Source organism: Gouania willdenowi, chromosome 19 (genome assembly GCF_900634775.1).
Source record: "Gouania willdenowi chromosome 19, fGouWil2.1, whole genome shotgun sequence".
Taxonomy (NCBI): domain Eukaryota; kingdom Metazoa; phylum Chordata; class Actinopteri; order Blenniiformes; family Gobiesocidae; genus Gouania; species Gouania willdenowi.
In genome coordinates, this window is record NC_041062.1 from 14,338,182 (window position 1) to 14,359,791 (window position 21,610).

Sequence of the window (21,610 nt, forward strand, 5' to 3'; positions counted from 1 at the left end):
ATGACTCCACATTCTGCATTGCGCAAAATTTTTACAACGTCAAACTTTTGAAAGGCATTTTTTTCAGGCAAATGGTGTTTGGTTTATTGATCTATGAGACCTACACTGTCTTTATCTGATTAAATGCTTGTGTGATGAACAACCTCAACTGACTGTGCCACAAAATGAAAGGACATTGTCTTTTAGGAAAACTTTATGATCAATTTCTGATGTTTTAACTCAAATGAAAAATTTACTCTAGAAGATCTGAAGTAGCGGCTTAATATACAATCTTATCTCACTTATATCCAGGAGCAGATATTGCACGACACGTTTTTTAATTAGCATGATGGGTGAAACACCACAGAGCAAGTGAAAACGGTCGTTGGCAAATGGTCTCACCGATAAATGGTCCTCGGCACCAAAGTGCTTGTGCTTAAAAAATGATTACAGGAGGAGAAAAATGAACTCTACATAGACTTTTCTCTTAAATCTTGCGCTACTAAAGAGATTAGATCACAAAACTGAAACCATCCTTAAAGTACAAGTGTGAAAAGGTGTGAATCCTGGCTTTTTTCTTGTTATTTTTAAATATGATATACATTTGCACAGTGTGATATCCATTTCAAATAAGTCAGCTGTACAAAATATATTGGTTGTTTAATCTTTATCAGGCTCTGAATCTGAAAGTTAACGACATAGACAAGTTACCCCTGCTGCTTATCAACATAGATCATACCCCCTTGTCTAAAAACAAATCTACAACAAAGCCACAGCCCGTACAGGGTATATACAAATCGAACAACAGGGAAGAAATAAAAATAATACTGTTTAATCAACAACAGTGAATTATTAAAGGTTAGACCTTTGATATCAAAATAAATAAGAAACTACAAGAAACTGGATAGACACCAAATCTTTATGTGTGGCATGAATGCTTTATCAGTCATTTTTCCACACTACAAAATATCATGTTGTATACACTGGGTTATCATTATTACATTGTTTTAAGGTGGAATGTGTGGATAAATGTAATGGAGGGGTTTATGAACCAATGGGCATCTGTGCTAGGCTACGTTTTAAGGGTTAAGAGGCATTAATGCCCCCCAGGCTTTTATTTTGAAATGTTTTATTGCTAAATTGGAAATGTGCACCAGCGACAGACTGCTAGATCGTTGTTAAACTAACTGAATGACAACCTGTTCAGCACTTTAGACTGGCATGAACTGATTGTGATAATAATGTTCAAGGATGTTTTATCATCAAAATGCTAATTCCTGTTTTAATAGCTGGAAGTAATTGAGGTTACTAGTAATTAGATCAAATAGAAAAACAAACTTTTAAAAGCTATATATCAAAATGTTTTGGAGATTAAATGCACTTTTGGAAAATATAGTATGCACTTTGCATTTAGACGATAAATAAATAATACACAAGGAAGGCAGTTAGGAGGCTGTTATTTTATACCCAAGAGAAACCACTTTGATATTTAAAACCTCAAGTCTGAAATGATTCAGCTGGTGTCGGAATACGGCCAGATAATAACTCAAAGAACATAAGGCTTTTAAAAAGACTTTTAAAGCAACTTCACAAGAGTGAGGATGTGAAATAAAAAAGAAGCTCAAAGCTTCTTCACCAAAGCAAAAATAAATTTAATAAATTTAATGTTACTGGCCTTTACACAAATATTTATAATGGGTGGTAAAATGGCAAATCTACCAGATGGTACTTTAACATTTGGAATAAAAGTAGAAGTTGTTTTTTTTTTCCACAGTCACAGCATTTCAGGGATACACCTGAACAAAAGGCAGAGTGACACAGCATACATTGCACTTCGGCTTCCATATAAGGACCAAACTGCACTGGAGCAAACTAATGAAAACTGATTTTTAAAGCTAAATAGTATTTAAAAAGGACTGTGTTTTATCAGAGGGCAAGTTAGTAACGTCAAAATGATCACTTTGAATAATAAAGACACGATAAACAAGAAACAACCAGTGACTACTGGGATTTAAAGTCATAGTAACTTAAATACTCACCACTGGGTCAAAGTCATTGGCCTTCACTGTGGTCACTATAGTTCCTTTGACTGCAGTTGGAGCGACCATCCCTTGGTACAGTGACTGGCTGAACACTGGGCTAAAGTCGTTCATGTCCTAAAAAGAGAGATTTAATCCACATACACAGTCTTACAATAAGCACAAACTGTTCTCCACAAAACTTAATAGTCCAAATTTCAGAAATTAGCAACAGGGGAGAAGATTAAACATACCAACATCACATAACGTTATTACAACAACCTTAAAGCCCATAGGCCACAAAGTTTGCTAAACTTTTGGCCTGGACTGAGTACAACTAGAATATATCTAAATATTTCTAGAGCAGATTACAGTGAAGATAATAAAAAAAATACATTAAAAAAAAACAAAGAAAACAGTTGTATTTACGGCATGTGTAATAAGTAGTGGCAAACAACTGCAAGTGTGACAGTGAGGACACCACAAAACAATGGGGATTCAAATATTCCCAGAGGATGTTGATGTGATGGCTTTTAAAACACAGCTCATTAATCATGACAAAGAAGAAAAATCAGAAGCTAAAAACCATAAAAAAGGACACATCCCACAGCCCACGTTTCTCAACTTTTCTCATCTGAACATTAAAAAAGCCAGAATAAAGTAAAGCTGATATAGAATGAGTAGATGTATGACTTAAAGGTTCAGGCTGTTTGAGGATTTTTTTTTTTTGAGAGGTGCCAGGGCACTTCTCAAGCACTGCAGAGGTGCCCTGGAGCAAGCTACTGAACCCCAACATCGCTCTGATACGCTCCCGTCATAATAAAAGCAGCCCCACTCTGACATCTCTCCATTAATGCATGTCTACAGGTCCTGTTTGTGCATGTGTGTGATTTGGGCCTATGTGTGTGAGAAGCATGTCCCTAAAATAACAGAATGCAAAAACGTGGAATTTCCAAGTATTTCAAATTCAAATTCAAATGAAGTAAAGAGGTGATTAAGTTAGGCAACAAACCTGAACCACAAACTACAAAGCCGGATTTCCTATTATTGCGCTAACCTCCAGGATTTATTGGAAGTGTCCTGTACTACGACACTGGTTAACTTCTGAACAGCTAACTGAGTATAAAAGCATTGCCTCCTGACCAATCGATGGTCCGCCCATTCTTAGAAGATCCTGGTTGCCGTCTGTTTATGGTCCGATGAGTTATAACTTCATTATTATAAGAATTTTGCTGCTGTAACAGTGTTGCTTTTGGGCTGGATTGTGGATTTAAATTTTTTTTTTAAATATTTTTTAGAATAATTGTCTGTTCCTTTATGGCAGGGGCGGAGGAGCAGCTCGATCTGAAGTGGGCCACAGCTTTTATGCAGGAACATGAGTAATTTCAACGTTATTGAGCCCCAGTTTGCACTACGTATGACGATAATCCAAGCAATAAGTGATAAATATCAGTCCCAACAGGATCTTCTCTTTAAATTTACTAGATTTTGTGAACGATTTCTATTTAATTGAGGGAAATATTAAATAGAAGATCTTGATTTCAGGAAAATTTAAGGATTTTGTAAGAATTTCTAGGTTTTTGAACAGTTTAACATTAAAAATGACTGAAATCATGCAATATGAGCACCAGGAAAACTGTACACCCCTGCACATATTGTTGAGTTTCATTTACACAATGATTCAGGTTTTCTGTCATTTTTATTTTTTCCTGCAGGTCGAACCGGATGCTTCAAAGGACCGGATTTGGCCCCCGGGCCATGAGTTTGACACACATATACATAACATTAAGGATTCTGCAGGGTTTCTCTGTTTGCAAATGATCCGATGCTGCAAACTCTACCACATTTATGTAAGCATGCATTGAACCAGATCGGAAACTAAAATGAAGATGTTGATAACCAGCTTCGTAGTACAGCTGCTCTGGGATTGATAATATCTGGTTAGGTCAGATATCCTGATTTTGTTCATCCAGCTTCATAGTACAGGGCCCTGATCAGCTGCATTAAAAATCCTTGATGTCTCATCGATGCATCCTCTAGTAAACACTGGTTCTTCTATAATGCCATCTTTTGTTTTACTTTTGTTAACACACTGCTTTCCACTGGCTTTACTTTCTTCATAAATACTATTTTCATGGGATATTTACGCCTGTCAACACAGTTTTTCATTCTTTTGTTTTAAAAACAAAAAACTGGCTGATAGTTCAAACCCTTTCTTTTTTCTTTCTATCGTGTGCCTGCTGTGCAACAAAGACTCCTTACTTTCTTTCAAAATCACTGTTAGACAAACAAATAAACAGCTCTTATTCTGTCAGCGATCAAACACAACCAAATTGTCTTTTTTATGAATACACCCACGTACTCACCAATATTCTAACAGTAACAGAAGCTAGTCCAGGAGGCATGGTTCCCTCTGTGTCCACGGCTTCAACAGTGAACGTGTACGTAGGCTCAGACTCAGTCACAGCTTCATAGTCGGGCACTTTGCGCACTGACAGCTCGCCTGTTGTTGGGTTGATGTAAAATAAGCCAGAGATCTCCTGACTTAAGTCTTCACCTCTGATCCGATACATGATTCTGGAGCCAAGGTCAGCGTCTATTGCCTACAGTGAGAAAACGTTCAAAGAAGTGATATTTTGGAGTCTCACTGACAAATATCTGCATGTGCAGAGACTGATAACAAAAGGATGGAATGTCTTTGTGTCTGTGTTGATCTGCTTTTGCCTTTAAAACCTGTGAGAGTGACCTTTAAAGTCCAGCTGCTTGTGTGCATTTGATTCTCCGTTCCTAATGATTTGCCATGCTGCCTCCAGGGAAGTTATTTCCTTACTCGACTCTCCGCCACACCTCATGGAGTTTCCATTTGAAATCAAGTTGGGCTGTTAAATTTCAAAGACTTCTTTGGTTTCGAAACAGATGCTTGCCAGTCAGTCTCATTAATCCTATTGTTTACCTTCAATGGGATTACTGAAGGGTTTGTAACCTGCCTCCAGCAGTTTTCCGTGGTTGTTATGATTTTTAAATCAAGCTAATGCATATTCATCTACACCTCCTGTCAAAGTCACTGGCAAAAAGATTTACTCAGAAAATATTTGTTGGTGTTAAACGACAAAAGAGTGTGTATTGTGGTTGAGCATGTAATGAGAAGTAGTGAGAAAAGATGAATATTACATATCTCTTACAAATGTATAATTGATTATGTATTATATTTGCATAAAAACAGTATACAAAAACCTACACTAATGTACAATTCTTTTTTTAACAAACCAAATTGTGTGAAAATTCTGATTTATTGCTATAACAGTACTCCAAAATAACCACACATGCTGTGCTTTTGATTCCAAATCCAAAACATATTGCAGAATAAGGCCTATGCAAAAAGTTGTGGAATTTGGTAAAAATTTCAAAATCTCTAATCATTAAAAAAAAAAAAGAAGAAAAAAAAAATACCGGGTTAGGGTAACTTTTGGTAAAATTAAAATCTTTATTCATTAACAAAAAAAAAAAAAAAAAGTTACCGGTAAGTAAAAACAAATTATAATAATAATATTCAAAATTTTACCAAATCACACATGGAGAACTTTTACTTAAAAATTTCATTAACAAAAAATCTAAAAAATAAATAAATAAATAATGAGAACTACAAAAAATAAAAAGATTTGTTAATCATGTTACATTTCTAAAACTTTTACAAAACCCTTTTTGAATTTAAATAACACAATTGAAAACCACAATTGTCCTTACAGGATAATTAGTATTCAGTGGTTTTCCTAAACACGTACCTTTAACTGCAGTATAACTGTGTCTTTGGGGATATTTTCTGGCAAATCCACACTGTAGGTCTGTTGGGTGAAAACGGGGCTATTGTCGTCCACATCCAAGACCGTGACGGAAAGTGTTAACCTGGAACGACGGGGGTCCACTGCACCATCCCAGGCTTCGACAATCAGAAAGTAGTGACCTTCAACCTTCAACAAAAGAGGAGCCAAGATTCAAAATACACTCCCTCACTAAAAGACATTTACTCAGTCATCTTTGCCTCCTTTCTGTGTTATCTCATTTTTGATGCATACAAACAACTCCAGTTCCATCTGACCTCTCTATCAAGTGGCACTGCAGTGCTGATGGCTCCTGTGCCATTGATGGAAAACAACTGCTGATGGTTAACAAGCCGATAATGGACTTGACCGCTTGCTCCCAGGTCTGGGTCTAAAGCCTGAACAGAAAAACAAAACAAAACACATTATCCACATTATCGAGCAATAGAGGTAAACATTTTGCATGTTCTCCCTCACTAACACACAAAACATGTTTTAGTCACGTCCAACGACTCAATGTGGTTTGCAAATACAAATACATGCAAAAAACATCATTCACAAACTAATGTATTTTGTCTATCATTCCTATCAAACAAATACAGCATGTTTTAGACATACAAACACATCTCAATTGCAAAAAAAAAAGAAAGGCTAAATATTAGAGCCATTCTAAACACAAATGCCCTGTTTTCTACTTGAAGGATATTTATTTTTGTATTTTTAAGTATTTGTTTATTTAGGAGATCCAAATTGCACATTGTGCCATGTCATAAACATAAAAGCTTGGTAAACTCAAAGAACTTTTCTGTAATGCAGACCTTTCTATTATTATTTTTTATGTATTATGTTAATGATAAATACTATCTTAATAAGAGTGACTAATACTGTGTTAAGTCCAATTTGCATAAATCCTAAGGTAATTCTTGTAGTTATTGTATATTGACATTCTACTGATTACGCAAGACAATTGTATTCATATTTTTGCAGCAAAATAGGTCAAAATCTTTCAATCATGTTTACCAATTTTCTTTGTCATTGTACTAGAAATAGGACACAGTTTGGCCTGTAGGAAATTAAACTTTCTTCTTTAGACTCACATTTTACACATCAGCTTTCCTCCTCCATTTATTTCAACTAATCCAGAATAATTAACTTATATTTGACCTGTAGCAATTGGTAAACTTCTTTGGCAGTTAATAAAAAGTTTCCCCACTTGGAAGGAATAAAAAGGACAGATTTTTTCCCCTTCTTTGCTGCAATTCTATTCTGTATCTGCTCCAACACTGCCTCCTTCATCACATCATCTCTTTAATCTAATAAAGGAAGTTATGGAGATGTGAGAAATTGCTGGATGGTGTTGCTCTTACCCTGACTGAATGTTCATCCTGTCTTATCAGCATTCTGACTGTATTAAAATAGATGAGACCAGAGCAGCAGTGGAAATATTAGGATGAAATGAGTGTGTGGGGCTGTGTTTTGCTTGCTTTGCCTTTTTTTGCCTATGTGTGCCTAGCCCAAAGAAAAATACAAGATGTGGGTTTGTGGTGATTGTTAAAAAAAATAATTGCTTCATACCCCTTCTTAACTTTAAAAAGTTGTGCGTTTGAACCCAACATTTCTAGACCTGTGAGGACCTAAATTGAGGTTAGAAGTTTGGAGGAGAGTAGCAAGATTTTCCTTTCTGAGACACATGTAAAAAAAAGGTGTTTAACTCTGACTACTTTCTAAGCAGCACATACTGTATTTGTTGATTTTACATAAACAAACATGTGTTGCTTATTGAGCACAGAAATCGTAAAAACATACACATACATAACAAGCAGTTAGTATTAAGGGACTTGCTTAACATCCCACAGTGATGCCCTTTCTTAAAAATTATGCCACCACCCCCAACTACAACAAAATTTGTGTGGCAGCTATTTGTTAGCTATTTGTTAGCATAAAGATTGTAGCATTTATGAAAGTTGCATATTAAAACTTTAGATTCTAGATTATTGATAAATATTCAAATTAACTGTGGCAACCCCTAAAGGTGCAATGCAAAAACAGAAAAACATTTTCTGAACAATTTTCAAAATAATTTTAAAGTGTGATTTCACGTGTCTACACTTACATTCAACTTTTAGCCTTTCATGCGTAATTAGGTTATAGTTTAAACAGAAGACCACAGCTTATGAATGCAACTAAACTATTAAATCCTATACCTATAGAACCCGTTTAGAGAGAAAATTGGCACAGCACGTAAGCATTTGATGCTTTTAGTCAGATGGATTGACAGTGTCCTGTGGGGTTCCTCAAGGCTCTGTTCTTAGACCCACACCACTTTATCCTTTCTTTATTTCCAATAGAACTAATGCGTCAGTGCATAGAAAAAGAAAACTTCCTTTAACTACATTGAGTCTCAAACTCTGAAAGCTGAAGAGTCAGAAACTTTGGTGTGCCGGATGACTCAGACCCAACATTAATCCGTCTGATTAAATAAATCACTGAAACAGCCTTCTACCACCTAAAGAACATCTCAAGAGTGAAAGGTGATGCAGAAAACCAAGAGAAACTGGTCCATGCTTTTATCTCCAGCAGACGAGACAATTGTGTATATGTTTTCTGACAGGAATCCACCCAAAAGAGCATCAAATACTGTAGCTACAGCTGGTTCAGAACGCTGCAGTTCGGGTCTTAACCAGAACAAAGAGGTCAGAGCACATTACTACAGTTCTAAAGTCTTTACACCGGCTCCCAGTCAGCCAAATAATAGCCTTTAAAATTATTGCAGCTGGTGTACAACTCTGAAAGGGTTACAGATGTTAATCAGGTTTATTTATTGTAGAAAGCACAACAATGTGTGTGAAATGCCTGTGGTTGTCAGAATGGAATTCAGGATGTCTTTTCAGTTAAAGAATAACGAAACCAAAATCCACCTTTTTTTCTGCGGAAAACAAATATATTAAATGCATTTGTCCAATTCTTCACATTTTAGTCAAAGTATTTTAATATGGTATGTTTTGTTTTAATGTTTATAATTATCACATTTTGCTATTGGCTGAGAATCGTTTTGGTCGCTTCTTACGTCACTGCTGGCTCCACCCCTCCTGTAAAAACTAGCACCTGTGGACTCTACAATCTGTGGTGAGTAGGTTCGATTGAGTTGGTAGTTAGCATAGCATAGCTTGTTCTTTGGAGATTGTATAGTATGGATTGGGCATGCTTTACCTGCTCTAGAATCCCAGCAGAAGGCATAAACTGTGGTTTATTTACTACTCAAAGGTATAGCTACAGTAAGAAATAAAATATCCAGTCCAAAATCTTAATTATTTATTGATTTCAAACAAACAAAAAAAGAAAATCACTGAAAACGAAAGCAAATATACAATATCCATTCATAATATTTTAAAAGACTGTCAAAACAACATTGTGGTAAACAGAATACCCAATGATTCAAGCACGCTACTTACAGTAGATGCGAGTAGGAGAAATGCAAAATCTTATTTTTTCCATTTTCAGTCTTAACTTTTTATTGGGTGTGATGATGTCTTATCACATACATGTTATTTTGATTTGTTGCTTTAGCGTGTGAAACAATAAGCAGTGCTAATTAGCTAAGTATCTAAAACCATGTTTGATTAATATTTCATTCCTCTATATTTGCTCTACAGTTGTCACTACTTGCCGCTGCAGTGACCCATTTTTCAGTTTCCCAAAGCTTGGATAATTAAAGTTTTATCATTTATAACACAGTGACTGTTAGAATGTGAGAAAATCATACTGGGGGTTTTATTTTTGGGGACAAAAATAATTTAATTGGTCATTTTGCAGCTTTCAATGCTATCCAAGGTTAATAATGGGTGATGCATGTGGTGGTGGATCCAGCTTTTAATAATGGGTGTTTGAAAACAGAATCAAAAACTGAACCAGAAAAGGCAAGAGAAAGATTAAAGTCATCTGAAAAATGTGTTTTTAAGTGGATGTCAAAAATAAGGGAATGCAAAAATGCCAAAGATTGATTTTGGTTATTAAAAAAACAGATTATATAAAAGTGTTACTTTTCATTCATGTGCATAGGTGTCTGTGTGTGTGTGTGTGTGTGTGCTCACGCTATCTGAACTTTACAGCAAACCGTTATTTTATCATTATCCCATTCATCAAGTCCGTGACACAAAAAGTAGTCAATGTGCTGCACTTAAGACAGTACATTAAATCGTTGAAGTTCAGGGTGGCTGGGAGTTGGACATATTAATGGCCTGCAGTTACCAGAATCATTTGCTGTTAAATGTACATGCACAAACATTTGGGGCTTTTTCCTTTACCTTCATCCTCCTCTCCTTGTCGTTTTCCTCTTCCCATCGTCGCATCATATTACCACACAGATAAAAGCACAAATGAAATCTGTGCAATCAAAAGCCCAACTATTAAAATTCAGAGCCCATCATTTGAATTAATACTTGTAATTGTGTAAAAAAAAACCCAAAAAAAACATGAAATCAATGTTAAAATCATATTTTTTCAGTATTTTTCTATGGAATTGACATATTTTTGTTTTTTATTGAGTCAGCAATTACTACAATGTGGAGCTTCTCTAAGTATGTTCATACACAGCCAACCCAGAGCAATAGTTTTACTATAACATATGTTAATTCAGTGGTTCGCAATGGGTTTGGCCTTGGAACCAAGCTACAATCTTAGTCACATGTGTCTTATTTCTCAAATTTAGTATGAACCTTAAATAATGCAGAATATTAAATCACATGAGAACCAAAAAATAAATAAATAAATAAATAAAAAAATCATAATAAAACCACAAAATAAAGGTTGATTAAAAAAGATTTGACTCAGTTTTAGTGGAGAGACAATTGGCTAAGTTTGATTATTGATTGTGGATAATTATCTTAAAGTCTGTGCAATCTTTCTTGCAAACCCACAACTAAAGGACGCACTTTACCCACATTGCCACCACCGGTATGACTGATGTGAGTGAATGAATATTATAATAATAATAATGAATTATTATTAGTATTACAAAGAACTTGTATAAATCTACTACATTTGCTTCTCTTTAAAACAAATGTCTACTTTATTTCATTTCATTATTTTCTTTTAGAAATGTGAGCTAGTCTAGCCTTAAACTACCTAAGACAGTCTGCTTTAAAACTAATTCTATGGTGGACAATAACATTTCAAAATTTAGAATGGAAAGGCAATCATGCCATAAAACAGCCAGATGGTTTTTGACGGCAAACATATCAACAATATTCACTATGTGTCTGGTACAAACTAAATCATTTGAGTCTCCTCTTCTTTGCAGCAACAGTGAATTTCAGAGTAGATATTGACCTCCTCAAGTCATTCCCAGAACCAATATAACTGCGATATATTGAAGCTAAGGCTGCTTTCAAGCAATGAAGGACAAGTCAGTGAATCTAGAAACTAACTCCGGGACACGTTTAAATCTTGACGAGTTGTGTGCAACCAGAAGACTCACCTCAAACTTGCAAATAAGGACTGAGCTCAGAGTCGGAATAATCTAAACACATCAAATTCTTTGAACATATAAAGATGACATCAATTACTCAACCCTGCCAAAAAAGGGCCACCCATTCAAACTCCCCTACTGGGTAGAATAGGGTTCAGAGCAGCCACGAGGATGTTAAGACCACCCCTTTTTCAGGGGAGGCTTGATGTGAAGCTCACAGAGGCAGATCCTGAGAGGATCATCAGTCATCAGTAATTGATGACTTTAGGGGCGGAAATACATGCTTAGGACTATTCAGATTTGTTCTTTCCACATCAGCAGTTTGGGGTACTTTGTGTTTAGTATACAAAATTAAAAAAACAAGGTAATTACATTTCACATGATAAAGAAATAATCCCAAACAGTACTTTTTAAAACCAACTTGTATATAGAGCTTAAGACAAAACGTTACATAAGGATACAGTATGTTGGTTTAGCAGAAAACATAACCGAAAAGAATGAAAAATGCATTTAGAATTAAGTAGTGCATCTTGAATTGGAAATCTTCCATTATACCTCTATTGGGGACACAAATGGGGCAAATTCAGAGGCTATTTCAATGATCTCAGCATTATGTAAAGCATTTTAAATGTATATAGCAGACACTAAGCTAGCAATCTCTCACAGAAATTAAAATTGCTTGCTTGGCACAAAGAACTTTTCAAGCATCAGAGTTTGCTTAAAAGTTATGCAGCCAGCCGTACATTAGAGTTTACCTTCGCAACCCACACAAGTAGTCTCATTTGGTCCATGGACTTAAGATTCTGATGAGGTCATGAAATTAGAATTGCCCTCATGGGGGCAAAAAAAAGAAAAGAAAAAGAAAAGCTTATTAAATTTTCACTGCAAGGCAATGTCTTCCTAAGGAGGTATAGGAGCATGGATGTACTGTTTTAACCATTTGATGGATAAGAGACTGTAACAGTTTGTGCCTCTTCACTTTTAAGCGAATAAGGAAGACAAAGATTAGCATTATCCCAGTTCAACTGGGCCGATACCAATACCCAGTTGCATCGTATAGATATCGATACTACAGTAGATACTGAACAAGATATGACCCGTTTTTCACAATTCGGTCCTCGAAATCGCCGACATTTTCTCTCATGTGTAGGGACGTTCGTATGTTTTTTGGCAACATGAAAACGTTGCCCCACGATTGGTTCAGAGTTGCAGCTCCGGGCCAATAGGCTCGGCATGTACTGAACACGTAACCATACGCGTTTCTATGATCAGGCGTCAGGGAGCAGTGAGAGTGGGGAGAGAGAAAAACACAAGGTGCTGCATTTGAAGAAGAGTTTGATGCTGTAAATGGCATCTGCGTTTTAATAGTTAGTACTTGCCGATACCAATGCCAACCTTTTAATTCTATTCATTTCAATTCAACTTTATTTATATAGCGCAAAATACAACAAAGTCATCTCAAAGTGCTGAACAAAATTTAAAGTCCATTGTAAAAAGAAAGAACCCAACAAGATCCACATGAACAAGCATTTAGCGACAGTGGGAAGAAACAACTTCATCTTTTTATAGGAAGAAATCTCCAGCGGAACCAGGTTCAGACGTGGCAGCCATCCGCTTCGACTGGTTGGGGTTAGTGAACAGAAGGGCAAACAGAATAGGATAGAAGGATAGTCCATCCGAGTGTTCCAGACTAGTTGAGCCGTGAACCAATGATCAGTCCATCTGAGTGGGACGCCATTTTCTGTGTTATTCTGTCGTCTATGTCCTCGGACAACAATCTCAGCCCACGTGGCAGGCGTGGTGTGGAACAGGACAGTCCTGGACCCGGATGCTCCCAGGGACCGGGTTAGTTGTCACATGGAATATTATGGAGGCAGGATGACAGCGCTACTGACTGCTGTACAACCGTGTCCGTATACTTGGTGAGTAATTCATCTTTCTTTTTTAGCTCGTTAGAAAGGCGACAAATCGCTTCCCGTAGTTTGGTAATTTCTTTGTTGCCGTTCAGTAGCAAAAGGTGAGAAGCAGCGTCTAGTATCAGTATTGGCACAACATTAATTAAAAATGATGATTCGATGCTAGGCCCAGATATTGTATTAAATTTAAAGTTTCCTATATGTGTTTCCCAAAAAGGCTAAAGGATTGATGATGGGTTTGTCCATTTTTTTTTAAGTTTAACATTGACTGAAACTATCTGTTGCTGCATATCTTGGTAGTAGTAACTAACATTCAAACGACCATCCTCACATCCCTGTTTTGTTCATCTTCAAACCATGTATCTTCTGTGTTCTGTTTTTAACCAACAACAGTGGTTGCCAGTTTGATCTCCTGTCACTAAAGCTCAACCACTTTGAGGTTCAGCAGATTGTTTGGTAAACTTGTCTTCTGCAACCCTAGACTGTAGGGAGTTGTTATTTATGTTGCTGTAGGCTCTCTATGGCCTGGACTCTTGAAAACCAATCATCACTAACCTCTAGCATCAGCAAAGCGATTTGGCCCTGAGAGCGGCTCCTCACTGGGTTTCCCTCTCTTTTTAGGATGTATTTCTTTAAAGCCAAGAGATGATGGTGCGTTTGAAAATCCCAGGAGATCAACAGTCTCTGATATACATCTCGAAACATTTGAGTGAATTTCTGCCATGCCACTTTCTAAAAATATATGCAAACTCAAAGGTGCGGTCTGCAACGTTGGAAAGATGAAAAGATACTGCATCACTTTTCAGGCTCTTCAGATGCTCATTTGTGCTCAATATTCACATGATGAGTGTGCACGCTGGAGAAAGGAGGGACAGAGGGGGGTGTGGGCAGGACGAGACATGAAGGCATTTCATTGGTTCTCTTAGTTCAAGCCCACTGACAGCAATTGGTCAGAGTTTTTACGGGATTCTAGCTGCTACAGAGCTCTGATTATTTTTCTTCCTTTTTCTGTATTTATAATGTATTGATTACTCTCAGGATGGAAGGACCATTTCACCCAGAATGACAAAAAGTGTTTCTGAATAGGATCACAGACCCTAGCTTTAAGTGTCCAAGGCAACGTTCAGACAGCAGGTCTTAATGCACAGTTCAGATTTTTGGTAGAAACCAGATTATTTTTGTGTGCTCCTTTATATTAAATTATTATAAAAAGTTACTTCTATCAGTTTAGACTAAACTCAAAGCAACAAAAGTGACCCGTACTGTATATATGACCATACAGGCACGTACTGCATTTACAACATTAAGTATGGAGGCATATTATCTTGACGTGTGTTCAGACAGTAGTCGCCTTGCAAAATATTAGTTACGTTTTAGATTTAGAATGGCATATGAAAGTAGCCTGGGTCGGATTTGAAAAAAATCAGATTTGTGCTGGTCAAACTGTCTTTAACAGATTGCATACAGGTTGCCTGTTGAAAAAACCAAAATAAAATCTGATTTCTGATTTATTTATTTTGTCCATTGTGAAACTCTGCTTGAATATCAGTAGTCCATGTGACCATGTCCACTTCTTACTATGCAACTGGCTCATTAGCAGCTGTGTTTGTTACTCACCAAAATGTGTCCAAAAAGGTGTTTGTAGTGAAAGCAGGTTTGCTTTCACGTTGCGGTCCTTCCTGTGCTCTGTTTCCTCCTTCTCTCTTTTTGTTATTACTTACTGCCACCCCAACCCTTCATCTCATTGTGTAGCAACATTAGCCTACCAAGGTCAGCTCTATTCATTATTCTACAAAACTGTTTAAGTGCCAACGGTGTACACTCGGCTCTGGAATAGCGCCCATACATGCGGCCGTCTCCTCTCGCTGAAGTATCTCATGCTTTGAATGATAAATTTGGAATCTGCTTGAAGGGTTGAGTGTTGCACAAATAAAATCTCCACCATTGACGAGGCTGAGTTTATGAAATTTCAAGCGGACAAAATTGAACACTCGAATAGGAAATCTTTTATTAATGTTGAAAAAACAACATAAAATAACTAGCACGCCTGAAATGGTTGTGCACTGCATATACTGTACATTCATGTATGAAGTAAAGTTGGTGTTCAGCCACAGAAGCATCATTAACATTTAGAACCTGGCAAAGTGTCGGGCAGATCAAAGACCCCTCGACACTGGCATATCAAAGCTGTGCATTAGAGTTGGTGGAAATCCAAGCAAGTGAGCGACCCATGGAGCACCTTTAAAGATCAGAGCTTATCAAAATGTCAGATTTACGCCTGTCCCCTGTCTGGGGAATGCATAAGTCAGCTGTTACGTCCAGGAGTCTTTGTGGTTAGCGAGGAGCTTTTTTTTTTTTTTTAATTACACGCTACATGGTTAAAGTATGATTTTCCAGAACATTAGTCAGCTTTACTTGAGAGTGAGGTATTAAAATAAATATGAGAGACACCTCTCCACCATTAAACCCAACATCCTCACACAGGCACATGCTCACCAACTATCCACCTGCATTGTGCACACAGTCCTCTGAGCGTAATAGGGTATAGTTCTAATTACAAAGCTACCACTGTAGAGTTATGACTGTGATCCTTAATCCCCATTGTAAGTAATACGAGAGCTGAATTTAATTAGTGTGCATATGTGTATATGTGTGCCTTTATTAGTGTTCTGTGATCCTCGAGGGCTGCAAATTTGATTACCAACAGGGCAGGGATCTGCTCCCACTATTCATTGCTGAGGCAAAGGTTAAAAACACAGAACGTCCAATAGATTGTCAAAGTTCTCCGCTGTCAGTGACGCAAAATATGGAAGGAAAAACATCTCTCTAACCAGACATGACACAATCTGTACCACAGCCGTATAGGAGCCTTAGAGCCAAGCTGAAAGATGCTGATCTAAACCTCCAGAGAAATAACCGTAGACAAGTGTGATCCGTCACTTCAAGCTCGCCTGCTGGGCCGAGCCTTTTTAGTTGCACATTAGCTGTCGGGGAGATATAGAGATGAATTGTAATCTGCAAGCTCCTATAGTCATGACTCATCATTATAGCGAATGATTAGTGCAATAAAACGCCCGTGTACATCAGCATGTTGTAAATGTAGGCTCACACACATAAACACGGATGACAGCAAGCTTTTTAGTTTAGTGTAAAACAAAAAGCCTGAGATCCAGCCCGTGTGTGTGTGTGTGCGTGTGTGTGGATTCTACCTTGACTCCTCCCACGTAGGCATGGTCCTGCTCCTCCGTCACAGTGAGGTTCAGTGGCAGCGAAGTGTCGAACTGTGGGTCGTTATCATTCACGTCCGTCACTGCAATGTTCACCGTCGCGGTGGAGGTCTGCACATACACGCACAATAAAGCCAGGGGTCAGATCGTGAGCTAGTGCAGAAAATTAATTCATAAAACACACAAATCAGCCATAAAATGATGAAACGGCTGATTGGTCAAGTGAGTAACAGTTGTCTCTTTATCAAAGTAACGGGCTAGTGGTTTGTTCTCTGGAGAAAGTGTCCTCACCAAACACTGGCCTCATGAAATATCAGAAAAGTCATAGAAATGTGGGCTACAGGGAAATTAAACAAATGCAAAGGCAAATGAAAAATGTAAACAAGCACAATTCAATACAAAATAAACAATTCAATGAACAATAATTCAATACAAAATGTCTCCCTTCCCTTGACAAATAAACACAAGCCGAAATTAAGTAAACAGTTAATAAATACATATCCAAACTAATAAATGAATAAATACAGACATTATTACTAGGTAAATGCTAATTTATAAAGTAATAATACTTTCATTTATGTCATAATAGTGTTGCAAAAAAATGTGACAATGCATGTCCAATAAAGATATATGGTAGGCTTAAGATTTTTGGGAAAAAAAGTACACAAAGACACAAAAATTCACAAACTCTTTCTATTGCGTTGCCTCTCACTTTAATGCTTATAATGTGTTGACAAAACCTCTAATTCAATATCAATTCTTTATGAACAATTCTGCCATTTCCTAAGACATTTAGCAAGTGTTATAAAACTTTGATGAATTTTAATGAAGGCAAACATATTTACATTCCACACAGAACACGTCTCCTGTTTCAACATTTGTTGAATTGTCATAACTCATGTCAGCAGTCCATTTTTGTCACAATTGTCCTCGTCTTTGACGACTGTGAGAGAATATGTGCCTAGACCAAAAATGTGCATTGAAATTTGCTGAATAACACCTTTTGAAGGTAAACTGTGACATCCCTGCTGTAAATATACAGAAAGAAAAGCTTTAATCGGAACGTCATTTTCAGCTGCTTACGTTGCTGAGTTCTTTGAAACGTTGAAAGAAAATGATTTGAGGGTTCAGGTTTTTACATTTGACTTTTATGAGTAGAAAAAGGAGCAAATGTTATTTTCTAAATAGGGGAAGTTGAATGAAAGGAAATAGCTGAGGGGATGCTAACTGATTCACAGGCATGTGATGAAAAGACTATAAGCAGCCTGTGTGGGTGGGTTTGTGGAGGAGAGTGACAATCAAAGAGGTGACAACAGAACATTGAGGTTGGCAGGTTGCATAGTGATGCCAGTAATTCAAGGTTAATAGCCGACAATTGGCAAAACAGTGGATCCAAATTGCAATATATGTAAAGGAGATTGAGATTGGTCATAATGAAAAGGCAGCGCTGGCTGATAAGGAAGGAGATGAGGGAGTTTGTCAGTAGATCATCTAATACGGATGGTTAAATCTTTATACAAAAATATGAAATATTGCAAAATGAAAATATTGTAGGATGAGAAAAAAAAAACATAAAAAACATTCAATTGAGGTGTATTTATAAACTATCTGTGATAGGCAGGAAGTGAATAGGCCTGGGGCTGAATGAGATGCTGGAAAGCAAAGCAGAAATGCATTTTTTGGGTCTTTTCAGTTGTATCTTTTTTTGGTTCTCTCCTTTTAGCTGTGACGCGTTGACCTGCTGAATGGGGACTTTTCAGCATTGTTGACGCTAATGATAGCAACTGGCTCTATTACTGCTGCAGCACAATGTCGGCAGGTTGACAGCTGCGCCCTGTCCTGAACGCAACTTTGAACTGAATCGTAAAAACCCACGACACTCTCACAATGGGGCTGGTTTACTACATCTGCTTGTAGGGTCCTCAATCTCTGGCAGTATGATGGATTCACAGGCCAAATAGCCAATTAGGCGCTCTGTAGTTTGACACCCTCACAACAGGACATTTAATAATATGGGAAACAAACGCATGTGTGTGTGTCTTTGTCTGTGTGTGTGTGTGTGGGTGTGAGCATATGGAGACAGCCCAAGGCCTTTGGGTGATGCTGATAAATAGTCCCCCATACGAGGAGCTACACTCCAATCTTCTTCACTCTCGTCTTTTGTTCTGTATTTCTGAAGCCGTTATGGCCCCTCTCTAGTAAACCTTCCTCCTCGCTTCACTTTCTCCTCACACTCGTTCAAACCATAATAGACTGTCAACGAGAAAAACGCCCAAACTGCTGTTCTCTGTTTTTCGAACTCTGGGACCCACAGGGCTCAAAGATAATGGACTAATTGTCAAAGTCCAGAGAGATACCATTGCGGGAGTGCTTCTCTTCCACATAAAGACGAGTACAGACACACAGTAAAAACACTAAGGTAACAACGGTCCCCTGAAAGCCTCACGTCTGTCTTCCTTCCCTTATCTTTAACTTGCTCTAAGTCAAAGCTCTTCTCTGGATTGAATTCTAGACTGTTTTTGGGGTGACGTTTTAAGATAAGAGAGTGAAAGACTGGACTTGTGATTAAATAGGTGAGTGAAGAACTTGCTTATCCTAAAAAAAACAAAAACAAAAAGTTGCACTTGAGTAAAAATAACCTATGGAAAAAAAAATCCAATCTTTGCGCAAAGAAAAATTCTACTTTAGTGAAAATGGCAAAACATTCCTTATTATAACCAATTAGTATTGTCTTACCAAGACTGTTGGTGTAATTGTTACTGCACTTGCGAAGAAACATTCATCATGTGATTCGCAGCAACTTCCCTCAGGTATTATTATGCCTACAGTCTGATTTTCAGTTTATAAAGACAATAAAAAACCAAGTTTTCATGCCTTTATTAAAGTTGTTAGGAATTATATTTTTCTAAGCAGATGAAAACATAGCGTATATGCCTCATAGATCAATAAATCTAGCATAATTTGCTTTGGTAAAAAATATGTAAAAGGTTAACATTTTTGAATGATTCAAATGTGTGTTTTGATCTCCACTTTAAACACTCTCTTATTTACATTGTCAGAATAGTCTTGTGCATTGCATTATGGGATTTACTTCATTATTTCTGTGATTTCTTGTATTTGACCCCATAAACTCTGCCAAAGTAACTTCCCAACACATTTCTTGTGTTTTCAAGAAATGAAAGTTGCGGCAAAACCATGGCAGATGTTTATTTTTGGGTCTAGACGGAAATATCAGAATGAGATTTAATGCTTTGCAGAGTGAGGTATTATCACGGGGAACAAACCGCAACAAAAGTGATGTCAAGCAAATTACGGTAAGATTTACAGAACTCCACATCCGATGATGTCAATAAAAAAGTGTTTACAGTAGAGATCAAAACTGACTTTTGAGCGGCAAATGTAACCTTGTACATCTATTTTTCATAAGATAATATATTCTACATGTAATAGTATAAAATATGTTAATACATACTCAATAAACATTATAAAACGCATATAGTGTGATAGAGTATATTATGAATTTAAATATTGACACTGTATTTTGTATTATTTAAAATGCAATTGTTGAAATTTGCATAATAGTGTACATTAAACTAAAATATTAATATTATGTACATGCATATGTGTGTACATATCTGTGTATAATATACATTGAATGTGTATTAAAATATTATATGAAAATAGTGATATTACTTTCCTATTTTTTTTGTGATATTATCTCGAGAGCCTTGTTATGTTTTTGTGATGGGTAGGTGTGAATAAGCTTTTGTTTAAACCTACACCCTTTCGGCTGTTTTCTTTTTCTAAAGACTGCCATAATAAACTCAAATCAAACAATTTTTAACAAAAAAAATGTCAATAATAATGCTGTAATTAAACGCTAGAGTAATGGGCAAGTTTATGACAATCAAAAATCTTCTCTCCAATGAAGTGGAGCAGCATTTTTGTCTTTTTGAGGCACCCATACCCATAGAAAGCCTATAACTGAGCTTTTACCTTACAAACTACAATGTAACTCATTAAACAAGCCCAAGTATTTTACGTCTTGTGAATTAGAATTTTAATCTCACCAACATCGCAAGTTAGAAGTAACAGCTAAAAAAAAAACAAAGCACGTCTTGGCAGTAGTAAACAGTGAAGCTAATGGAGAGTAATTTAAAATTGGAACATAACTGTGATTTGTTAGTACATGAGTAACGAGATTAACATTAACTCTTTGAGCAGTCATTTGCTGTAACATGTCACATCTCTTCTATGAAATGGCAAAAGTTTAATGAAAAAGCAGCACAGAGCTTCACATCACAGCATAACAATCAAATCAAGTCACGCACTGTCACTTACGATCGAAATGACGGTAAAATGTGGGGTCGGTTTAATACCGTGGCTAATATGATTTGCTGTTAGTGGTAAAACTGAATGTAATTGGCTACTTTTTACTGTTTGCCATGAAGACAAGAGTTAACAGCTCGACAGATGAACACAGCAAACTGCCAATGTGCTCTGATTGGGACTTTAAATTGTTCTTTCACATATAAAGAATAGATAGAAAATAAAAAAGGGTTTTAAAAAATTCAGACGTAGTTTTTAGACCTGTTCCTAGAATGAGTCATAGAAGGATTTAAAGCCTCTTCCAGCATCTCATTTCTCATTCTTCAGGTGGATGTCAGAAAACTGAGGAAGAGACAACAAGGTATTAAGGTATAAAATATATGATTCAGGGGGGTGTCTCGTGTCGGCCTCTCTCCTTCTAGGTCGCCGCCTGCTTTGGCGGGTCGCTCTGGGCCGGCGGGCGGCGCCTCCTGGACTGCTGGGGGATGTGGCTGGTGCCTGGTTCGGGGGTGCCGCGGGGGTTCGGTGGCGGGATGCGCTGGGTGCTCGGCTGCTTGGGGCTTCCTCGGATGTGTACGTGGGGGGCGGTGGCTGCTTCTCGGCCTGGGATCTCGGGGGCGTCTGGGGGGCTGCCGGGTTTGCGGTAGCGGTTTTTGCACATATACTGGTCTACGATGCACTGGCACGCCTTGGGATGTGGGATAAAACTCATACTGGGCTTAACTTTAGACACGTTAATCCCAAATACCTGCTTTAGGTACTACCACTCACTCCTTCCCCCTGTCAACAGCCACCACCATTATAGCTAAGGTTCACACTTGTCACCATACTGGGTTGATTACACAACATAATAAGC

General features: G+C 37.3%; 1 protein-coding gene across 2 annotated transcripts in view; it reads right to left on the bottom strand.

The window, feature by feature from the left end:
- LOC114481278 (protocadherin-15-like) overlaps positions 1–21,610 on the bottom strand; it is a 225,534-nt gene that overhangs the window by 81,746 nt on the left and 122,178 nt on the right. For both annotated transcript variants that reach the window (XM_028475966.1, XM_028475967.1), the window contains 5 exons: positions 16,408–16,536; positions 6,094–6,213; positions 5,780–5,965; positions 4,364–4,600; positions 2,019–2,135 (listed from right to left, as the gene is read on the bottom strand). In XM_028475966.1, the coding sequence (XP_028331767.1) occupies positions 2,019–2,135; positions 4,364–4,600; positions 5,780–5,965; positions 6,094–6,213; positions 16,408–16,536 (789 nt within the window). The remainder of the gene's footprint in view (positions 1–2,018; positions 2,136–4,363; positions 4,601–5,779; positions 5,966–6,093; positions 6,214–16,407; positions 16,537–21,610) is intronic.